This window comes from Strongyloides ratti, assembly GCF_001040885.1.
Source record: "Strongyloides ratti genome assembly S_ratti_ED321, chromosome : 1".
NCBI classification, from domain to species: domain Eukaryota; kingdom Metazoa; phylum Nematoda; class Chromadorea; order Rhabditida; family Strongyloididae; genus Strongyloides; species Strongyloides ratti.
Genome location: NC_037307.1, coordinates 11200284 through 11211474, shown reverse-complemented (window position 1 = coordinate 11211474; position 11191 = coordinate 11200284). Strand labels below are relative to the sequence as shown.

Sequence of the window (11191 nt, the reverse complement as noted above, 5' to 3'; positions counted from 1 at the left end):
TATATTTTTGTATATATAGATTATTATTATTAATTATAAATTTTTAATAATAAAAAAAAAAAACTTTTAACTTAATTATATAAATAAAGAGTCACAAGTTGAAATGAGTATTGATTAACTTTAATGTATTTTCAAAGTGCCAACAACTTCAATAAATATTTTACAGATTATTCAGCAACAGTAAGTAGGTTAAAAATCCTATAAAAAATAATGAAGTTAAAACATTTAAATTTTTAAATAATGTAATATTATATTTATATATATATTTATCTAATTTACTAATATAAAAAAAAGAAACTACATTATGAAGATATCTAATTTATAGTAGTTAAGTTTATATATGTGTTTCCAAAATTCTTTATGAGAGCTTCAAAAATACCAGGGCAAACAGATATGTAATGTTTAACAAAATGAAACCAAAATAATATGAGGAAAATGTTAAAAAAGTAACTCTTAGTAGTAATATTTTATTTTATTAGTTATACAAGAGTAAGATAAAAAAAAAAAGTTGTTACACCTGTCAATAATATTGAATTGCATGAGTGTTCAATAATATTTTATTATAAATTGATATAACTGAGATAAATTGAAATAGCTTGTAAATATACATATTAAGTAAAAGTTAAAATTTAAATAAAATTAATAAAAAAGATTTTATTTGATTTTTTATTACTATAAAAATCTTTTTAAAACAACTATTTATTTTTTTTTTTTGGAAAATAGTAAAATAATTTTATTTATATTAATGTAATATCTATTCTACAATGTAGTTTAATACATTTAAATGTGTTAGTGTTATACTATTAAATGTTATAAGTTTTGTATAACAAACTAAATGTCTAACAATGCTTGTATAATTTACTAAATTTTAAACTCATTGATTGAAAACCATAATTTTATTGTATAGCATTATAATCGTTTATAAATTGGAAACAATTAATATTTTTCAACTACTATATAATAAAAAATTATTTTTTTATATTTTAACATAATATTATAGAATTAATAAAAAAAATTTTCTTTAAAATAGTTTATATGGGAGATATATTTATCAATGAACAGGTAAAGTAAAAAAAAAATGAAATTTTTAGTGTTAATATAATTATGTGATATCTATTTAAATACATTAAACAATAATAAATAAATTTAAACAAAATATAACTTTATCAAAAAGTAAAAGCAAAATAGTCAATATTTATTATGTTATAATCACAAATATGGTATAAATATTAGTTAGTTTCAAAGTGTTATATTATTTTATTTGAATATTATACAATCTAAAATTGAATTCAACGTATAAAGAAATATAATTTATATTTTAAATTAGTAATAGAAATTAATATTTTTATAAGCTTCTAGTGACTCATTATAAATTAAAAATTATTCATTAATTGAAATATAATACTTTACAATTAATTAAATATTTTTCTTCTACTACAAAAAATAAAATTATTTTATTACTTTTATTTATAAATATTTGTTTCATATTTAATATTTTTATTAATATAGCTTTTTTCATATATAAAAAATTTTTTTTTCAAATTTGATAGTAATAATTGTATACATTAATATTATATATTATAGTTAATTAAACATATGATTGTAATAATTTTTTTATTTAGGAGACATCAGATTTCATAAACAAATTTTTTAATGTTTAAATTTTTAAACATTCATTTTAACCTCATTTTATATTAAGGTTTTATAATATAATTCCAGGACATCATCGTCTCACTAAATAACCAAAATTTTTGTTTATCATAAAAATATAAAGTTTACATAAAAACGGAAGTTACCATATTTTAAGAAAAAAAAAACTTGTTAATATATACATTATGAGTGAAAAATAAAATGAACTCAAATTAGAATTATTAACATACATGATTATCTTACTTAATTATATTTTATCATGCACAAAAAAAATTAATATAAAACTTTAATTTTACATTTTTTATAACAAAGGTTGAAGAATTATTTTAACACCACAAAATATAAAAAGAATATTACAGCAGCATAAATATGAGGTATTTAAAAAATAGAATCCAAAAATTACATAAAATTATTTTTAAAAAATTATAAAACAATAAAATTTACAGCTTGGAGAGCAACAAAAAATAAGATAAATGAAGCAATGTTTATTTAAAATAAAAATATAAAGCATTAAATAAAAATATTGATAACAAAAATGATTAAATTTAATGATATTAATAATTCTAATTTGATACACTTTATAAAATAGTTAGGCTTAAAAAAAAATAATCTATTTATAGTTAAGACTAATTTAAATGTTTATAAAAATACAAAAGATATTTATTTAAAAAAAATGCATGCAAATTCATTGAATCAAATAAAAACAGCATTCGATTATATATAATATTTAAAGTTATGTTTACAATGGAAACACATATTTTAAAATTGTTTCAAAATATAAAAATATTAAATATAAAATACTGTATTTAAATATGTCATACATGATCAATATATAATTTTCTGTGCTATGTACAAAAAAAAAAATTATAAAAACAATAAAGGTTATAAAAATTGAGGTAAAAAAAAAATTTAGGACATTGAATTTGCTTCAAGTTGAATATTACAATTTAAACTAAAAAGTTTATATAAACTAGTACATTAGAACATTTGAAATATCAAAACAATGAGAGACACTTCTGATTAAACTTATTTCATTTTGGACAACAAAATTCTTCCAATGAATCTATTATTTTTGAAGGAAATAATATAATTTTTTTTTAAATCTATAAAGAAAACCAAATTAAATGTTATTTGTTATAAAGTACTATGAAAATATTATATTTTAACGAGTAAATTAAAAAAAAAAGTACAAATAATATTAAAAAAAAAAAACTAAATAGCTATAACCTAATTTTAATTTAATTAAAAAAAGGATAATTTAAAAAAATATTCTAATAGTTTTAAATATCCATTAAAATTTATATTTTTTGATTAAAAATGAATATATTAGAATATAGTTATTATATTAAAATGAAATAAAGAAACTAATAAATTGTCTTTTTTATTTGAACAATAAATAAGTTTTTTTTCATATAAACTAATGTTTTAAATATTTCCATAAGTAATATTTTTCTATTCTACCACTTAAAAAAAAGAAATGCAATTAATTTTTATTTTAAAGTTTACATACAATTATTTTTATTTAGTTAGAACTATGTTTAAAAATTATACAGATATATTATAATAACATTACACAAAAATATAATTTCTAACAACTTTTTAAGATTTACATTAAATATGTTATATTTTATAAAATTCGTAAAAATTATATTACTTTTTTTCAAAGTAAAATGTTATTAAAGAAAGTTTTAATATAATATTTTGTTCATTTTGTGGTAAAAACGTCATTTATGTGGAAATTAATTTATTTTATCATAATGAAAATATAAAGTGCAAGTAAAGGACAGTAATTTATATAGAGTATAAATGTATTTTTTTTTATAAAATAATTTTTGACAAATACAATTTATGTATAAAAATGCTTAATTTACTTACCTTAACTTATTAATATATATTTGAACATATTTTTGTCTTCTTTCACAAAATATAATAACGGGAAAAAAAATTTCTTTTATTTAATTATAGATAAGATTCCATAAAATTGTTTCTAAAATACAATTTTCAATGTTTAAAAATATATATATATATATATACATATAATAGATATAATCAATAGTAGGGAAAATATTAAGTTATCATAATTTTATAAAAAAATATTTTACTGTATAGCAATGGCAAAATTAGTAAAGTGATATATTATTAAAATTAAAATATATACATCTAATACAATTTAAAAGTAATTTTATATTTAATTAAATGAAAATTTTAAATCCTAACCAAATAAAGTAAAATTTCTTTTTACGAGAAATTACTTTTTTTTTAAATATAGTTAATAACAACTAAATTGGATTATCAATTTAAAAAAAATCTTTTCAATATATAAAGGAAACATACTTTTTTTATTGATATATTCTAATATAAATAATAACTAGAATATACTTTAAATTATAATTTTTTTTATAGTTAAAAAAATATTTCTTATTATATCTATGTTTATGAAATTCTTTGTAATACTAAATTAGCACAAAGTTGAAAAAATTCTTTTAATATAATAAGATAAGATATATAATGAATTAAACAATGGAATTAAAAAAAAATACTAAAAAAAATGTTAAATAATAAAGTATATTGTCAATTCTTATAATCTTAGATTACTAATTTTCATAATACTATATTAATGCCAATATAATTTTTCATTAATATATTTTCATATTCATAAACACATTTAAAAATGTTTACGTAATTTTAAAAGATATATCAAATGTCTAAAAAAATTTTAACAAAAAAATTAACAAAAACAAAAACAATAAAAAGATATCAATTAAAGTTTGAATTTAGCAGACACATTAATCTTCCCATCTTTGTGAACTTTAAATCTTTTAGTCTTTCCTTGATCTCTTTCAATCTTCTTTTTAATTTCATCTTGTGCCGTTTGTTGTAAAGCCTCAAAAAATTGACTTCCTTTTAGTTTTTTCATTTCTTCTTTGTTATTATCAGAGTCACCTTTTCGTTTAATTCCTTTGTCTTTTGATTTGCCAGATGATTTTAGAATGCCTTTTGAAGCCAACACCTTTTGTTTCTTTTTTTTCTTTCTTCTTTCACGTAATTTATCGGTTGTCTCGCGTTCTTCCTTACTTTTAAGTTCTCCTTTTAACTTTTTTTTAGTTTCTTCTGGAGCAGCTACCAAAGCCTCATCAGGTGCAGAACTTGCTAAAAGTCCAACTTCCTCTTTTTTCATTGCAGGCATATTTGTAATAATTTGAATATCAGGCACTATTTCTGTTGGTTTAAAATCAAAGTGATATAGTCCATCTAAATTAGAAAATATCTCATTCATTTCTTTCTCTAATTCAAATGTTAACTTATCCTCCTCGGTATTATCCTCCTTGTCACCACGAGTTTTTTTAAACTGTTCTTCGTAAACCTCAACCAAAGATTTACGTTGTATTTCTTCAATAGCATTTTCACGAAACACTTTTACAGTTTCATCTTTTTTTTCTTTTCTTACTGGATCATCAAAAAGTTTATCCTTTATACGTTGAATTATAAGAGCTTCAATCATCTCAGTATGATCAGGAGTTATTGTTGGAGCTTGTTTAGAAACGTATTCAAAAGCTACATGTGTTTCAAGCATAGAATCTTTACCACGGTCATCAGCAGTAACCTCTCCTGAAAGCTCCCAAGATTTAGGTGCAAGATTTTCTTCTTCAAGTTTTTTGATTTTTGCTTTTAAATCATTTTGCCTTTTTTCAAAAGTACTTTTTGGTTCATCTTCAGTGAGGCCTAGAAGTACTGGAGCATCAGTTTCCATATTGTCTTCATTTTCCTCTGCTTTCTTATCTTTATTATTTTCACTAAAATCTTCTTTGAAATGAACTTTTTTAGGTTTAGACTTTTCTTCAAAGAAATCTTTATAACAATACTCTGCACCTTCGTCATCACCATCAAGGTCTTCAAAAAACCCTTCAGAATCTTTTTCATTTTCTGCCTGATTCAAAAAATCATTCATTTCGTCAAGATTGAAAAATTTGTCATCGACAATGCTATTTTTTTTATAAAGTTTTAATGGTTTTTTCGGTACATCCTCATCACTTTCAGCAGCAAGCTCCTCCAATTCTTCATCAAGATTTTCAACATCCTTGTCTGTTAATGAAAATAAATCTTTGCACTCCTCCTCCTCTTCATCATCAAACTCTTCTCCAATATCTTCTTCATCCATTTCTTCCCCACTATCTAAAACTTCTTCAGATAAATGGTTAACTATTTCATTTTCCTCAAATATTTTCTCATTTTTAACAGACGTTGACTTAATTTCTTCTATATATTTATTGTATCCATCAAATATATAATTTTTAAAAGAATCAAGTTTAATTTGGTATTGTGCCCGAATTGCTTCCAAATTATCAGAAACAATTTCAGCAGGAAGTGATTTGTCGCCATCAATTTGTATCATTTCTTTATAAGGTACATTAAGAAATTCTTTCCAATTTATTTTCTCTAATGACTTCCCTTTTGTGAGAAACAAATCATTAATGAAATTCATCTGTGAAACATTTTTAGTTACATTAAGATTTTTATGAATCTTTGAAATTGTACGATCTAAGAAACAATTTGAATCTTTTAAAAGTATTTTAGAGAAGCATAAATAATTTTTTGATACATTTTCAATACCTAAAAAACTAATGTAATTATATTTTTTTTTTATTAACATACAGAGAGTATCACTGAGAACTTTAGATGGACATTTTTCTAACTCCTTCGATTTACTCCTTGTTATTATCATCTAAAAATATTTTAAATCTCAATAACGATAAATTTTTTTGGACAAAAATAAAACATTATACAACATAAACATAGAAAAACTATAAACAATTTTTGTAAATATCAATTTATTATTTTAATAATTATAAAAAAATATAATTAGACATTTGAAGTTAATAAAAAGTAAAGAATTAGATACTACTTACCAAAGTACTTTTTAATTATCAACTTCTAATTTGTAAATGTTCTGTGTAAGATAAAGTAGACAATTTATGTGGTAAGTCGTTCCCTTAAAATTAACAAATAATGTTTTCACTTTTAATTATTTGTGTAAGATAACTTTTGTAAGTTTAAATAATAGTTAAAATTTAAAAAATTATTCAAATAATGTTTTTAAATAAAAATAAGTGAAGCAAAAATGTTAATTGTAGTTATATAATTATTTTTTACAAAAATATATACTTTTATATGTTAACAAAGCAATCATACCAATTTTCAAATTTTTCAGTTGTAGTTATTTTTTCTATTTTTCAATGTGTTATCCATAGTAAATAAATTTCTATCTAACTAAATTTTTAATTTTCGTAGTAATTCTACTTTTATACATCAAAAAGTTTTACTTTTAAAGTTACTTATAAAAATTTTGTTTTAAATAACAATTTATGTTTAAAAAATGTTTAAAAAGTATATTTTAAGAAAAAATAAGGAATAATTACTAATAAATTATTATATATAGTGTAAATGAAAACTAAAATTACTCTTTAAAAGAAAATGGAGTGGAGTATGTTCTTAAAAGTCTACTAGATACTTTTGGAACGAAATTTTAAAAGAGTTTTTTTTTTGTAAGCATAAATTAATGGCGTTTTTAATTTACCATACTATTTTTATAAAGATTATAAATATACTTATAATTAATTTGATCTAACATTGTAACAATTTTTTTTTTCTTTTGCACTTTCATATTCTCTAACGTGTTATCACATCTTACTCTCTTGTAGTATATATACATATCACTATTTATTTATGTATATTTTTATGTAACCTGATTAATGTACATTTTAGATAATTATATATCTTAATTTATATAAAATGTTTAATCGTAATCAAAGGGCTGAAACAAGAAATAGAGCAAAAGATGAATTAAAAAAAGTAATTAATGCTATTGATAAGGTAAGAAAATGGGAAAAAAAATGGATAAATTATAAAGATTCGTCTATATCTGTATATAAATGGGTTCCAATATCTGGACCTTCATCTTTTTCAACAGTTAAAAGTATTGTAAAAACAACAGCACAGGATACAGAAGATAGTAATGCTCCACCATCAGTGGAAAATTCTATGGGTTGTACAAATAGTAAAACATTTCAAACCATTAATGAAGATTCTAATACAGGATTTTTAGAATCTAATTATGATAGCGATTCTAATCAAACTTTTGATCGTATAAATTATAGAAATATTTCAAATGGTTCAACAACAGGAAGTACAGATTTTTCATCACTAAGAGCAGAAGAAAAAGGTATAAAAGAAGATTCTATAGAACCACCTGCAAAGAAAGAAAAACACGAATAATTAATTAAATTATTAAAAATCAACTATTTAAAAAAAACGTAGTTAATAAATAAATTAAGTTTATTATGCCAATAAAATATTGTATACATGCTTTTTTTTAACTGAAATATTCATCTTTTACTAGCTTATTTTGAAAGATAATATGTTATTTCATAAATATGTTTTTAAAAAATCTTTAATTAGAAATGATTAGATTCTTTTTTTTTTTTAAATTACAAAAAAGTTTTTACTTAATTTTAACAATACAATAGTTTAATTTTCCCTTCGACTGCAAAAAATATAAATTATACAACTTTAGGAGAAATTATAAGATATTAATGAAAAACAAAAGCTTGAATTTATTTTTGTAAAAAAAAATTATAAAAACCGTAGATTAATGTATATATACAAAATTAGAAACCTTCAATAAAAAATATTTAATTAAATTTAGCGTTTTTTTTCAATGTTATGCTTATGATAGAAATTTATAGATCTTTTCTACATGGTAATTAAAATATATTAATAGTAAATTTACTATCTTATTAACTTTAATTGCTATATTTATTCTTTTTCAAATTAGAAAGTTTATTCGTGTTTCAATTATTTAAAATAAAAAAATTTTCATATTGATATCAATTGATAATATTAAAAAAAAACTTTTTTTTAGAAGTAAGAAATGATATTATATTCATTCGATAGCCTTTGAGGAGAGATAAATTTTGAATATAATCAAGTATATGTAAAAATAAAAACTTCAGAAGTTATGAGCCTTTAAAGTTGGAGGCGAAAGTGGGGAATATTTTTTGAAAAATATCGCTTTTCATGATTCAATTGAGAATTTTTAAATAAAAATACATATTCTAGATCAGATTTTTACGAGAAAATCATTAAATCTAGTCTCATCTTCATAGGACTTCTCAAACTTGAGATATGATGAGAAACGTTACTTCAAAAACGTTTTCAAGAACGTACTCATAACTAACGTTACACAGCTCGTAGAAGTATAAAACTTGTTGCGCTGGACTTCTTTCAACTTTTTAGTTGTAGTCTACGTTTAAAAGTTTTCTTGATTTTCAATATTTTCCAAGATATAGTACTTGGCATTTTTTCGCGCTTAATCTTTTGTCATCATTTTTTATATCTCAAAAATGGTTGGAGATATAAAAAATTTTGAAAGTTGACCCCATATGAAAACTAATGTGAAGACGATTTCAGAAAACCGCTTGTTCCTAGCTTCATTTTGAAAGAAGATATAACCAAAGGCGGAAATTTTTTCTAAATATTCATTGTTCATGATTTTTCAGTATCTTGGTTAAAAATTGTCATATGAAGATAAGCTTAGTGGTAAACGATTTCTCTTAAAAAGTTATTTTAAAATGAATAATTTATGTAAAAATAACTTCAATATTTCGCGAGTTTCAAAAATTGTCCAAGAAGCTCCAGCTTGACTTGTCATCAGAACTTAAAAAAAACAACTTTTTTTAGAATTTTGGCATAATATTATATTCATTCGATAGCCCTTGAGAAGAGATGAATTTTGAATATAATCAAGGATATGTAAAAATTAAAACTTCAGAAGTTATGAGCCTTCAAAGTTGGAGGCGAATGTGGGGAATATTTTTTGCAAAAAATCGCCTTTCATGATCTAATTAAGCATTTTTAAATTAAAAGATATATTCTAAATCAGATTTTTACGGGAAATTCATTGAAGTTGGTCTCATCTTCATAGGACGTCTCAAACTTGAGATATGATGAAAAATGTTGCTTGAGAAACGTTTTCAAGAACGTACTCATAACTTGAGTTAAACAGATCGTAGAAGTATGAAATTTGTTGCGCTGGGCTTCTTTCAACTTTTTAGATGTAGTCCACGTTGAAAAGTTTTCTTGATTTTCAAAAGTTTTCAAGATATAGTACTTGGTATTTTTTCGCGCTTAATCTTTTGTCATCATTTTTTATATCTCAAAAATGGTTGATGATATAAAAAAATTTTGAAGGTAGACCCTATATGAAAACTAAAAAGGAGATGATTTCAGAAATTCGCTTGTTTCTAGTTTCATTTTCAGAAGAGTTACAACCAAAGGCGGAAATTTTTTCTAAATATTCATTGTTCATGACTTTTCAGTACCTTGGCTAAAAATTGTCATATGAAGATAAGAATAGTGGCAAATGATTTCTCTTAAAAAGTTATTTTAAAATGAATAATTTATGTAAAAATAACTTCAATATTTCGCGAGTTTCAAAAATTGTCCAAGAAGCTCCAGCTTGACTTGTCATCAGAACTTAAAAAAACAACTTTTTTTAGAATTTTGGCATAATGTTATATTCATTCGATAGCCCTTGAAGAGAGATGAATTTTGAATATAATCAAGGCTATGTAAAAATTAAAACTTCAGAAGTTATGAGCCTTCAAAGTTGGAGGCGAAAGTGGGGAATATTTTTTGAAAAAAATCGCCTTTTGTGATCCAGTTGACAAATTTTAAATTAAAGTATATATTCTAGATCAAATTTTTACGGGAAATTCATTGAAGTTGGTCTCATATTTATAGGACTTCTCAAACTTGAGATATGATGAAAAATGTTGCTTCAAAAACGTTTTCAAGAACGTACTCATAACTAACGTTACACAGCTCGCAGAAGTATAAAACATGTTGCGCTGGACTTCTTTTGCCTTTTTAGATGTAGTCTACGTTGAAAAGTTTCCTTGATTTTCAAAAGTTTTCAAGATATAGTACTTGGTATTTTTTCGCGCTTAATCTTTTGTCATCATTTTTTGTATCTCAAAAATGGTTGATAATATAAAAAAATTTTGAAGGTAGACCCCATATGAAAACTAATGTGAAGACGATTTCAGAAAACCGCTTGTTTCTAGCTTCATTTTGAAAGGAGATATAACCAAAGGCGGAAATTTTTTCTAAATATTCATTGTTCATGATTTTTCAGTATCTTGGTTAAAAATTGTCATATGAAGATAAGCTTAGTGGTAAACGATTTCTCTTAAAAAGTTATTTTAAAATGAATAATTTATGTAAAAATAACTTCAATATTTCGCGAGTTTCAAAAATTGTCCAAGAAGCTCCAGCTTGACTTGTCATCAGAACTTAAAAAAACAACTTTTTTTAGAATTTTGGCATAATATTATATTCATTCGATAGCCCTTGAGAAGAGATGAATTTTGAATATAATCAAGGATATGTAAAAATTAAAACTTCAGAAGTTATGAGCCTTCAAAGTTGGAGGCGAAAGTGGGGAATATTTTTTGTAAAAAATCGCCTTTCATGATCCGGTTGA

General features: G+C 22.0%; 2 protein-coding genes across 2 annotated transcripts; one reads left to right on the top strand and one right to left on the bottom strand.

Moving 5' to 3' along the window:
- Positions 1-4411: 4411 nt before the first annotated feature.
- Positions 4412-7312, bottom strand: SRAE_1000343200 (U3 small nucleolar ribonucleoprotein protein MPP10; the record flags this gene model as incomplete). The annotated part of the gene is made up of 4 exons (XM_024650621.1): positions 4412-6261; positions 6304-6373; positions 6558-6564; positions 7278-7312. 4 exons carry the CDS (start codon positions 7310-7312, stop codon positions 4412-4414), a joined length of 1962 nt encoding a protein of 653 aa, XP_024504380.1.
- A 128-nt stretch (positions 7313-7440) lies between these two features.
- SRAE_1000343100 (BCL7-like) lies at positions 7441-7923 on the top strand (the record flags this gene model as incomplete). The annotated part of the gene is made up of 1 exon (XM_024650620.1): positions 7441-7923. One exon carries the CDS (start codon positions 7441-7443, stop codon positions 7921-7923), a length of 483 nt encoding a protein of 160 aa, XP_024504379.1.
- Positions 7924-11191: the final 3268 nt, after the last annotated feature.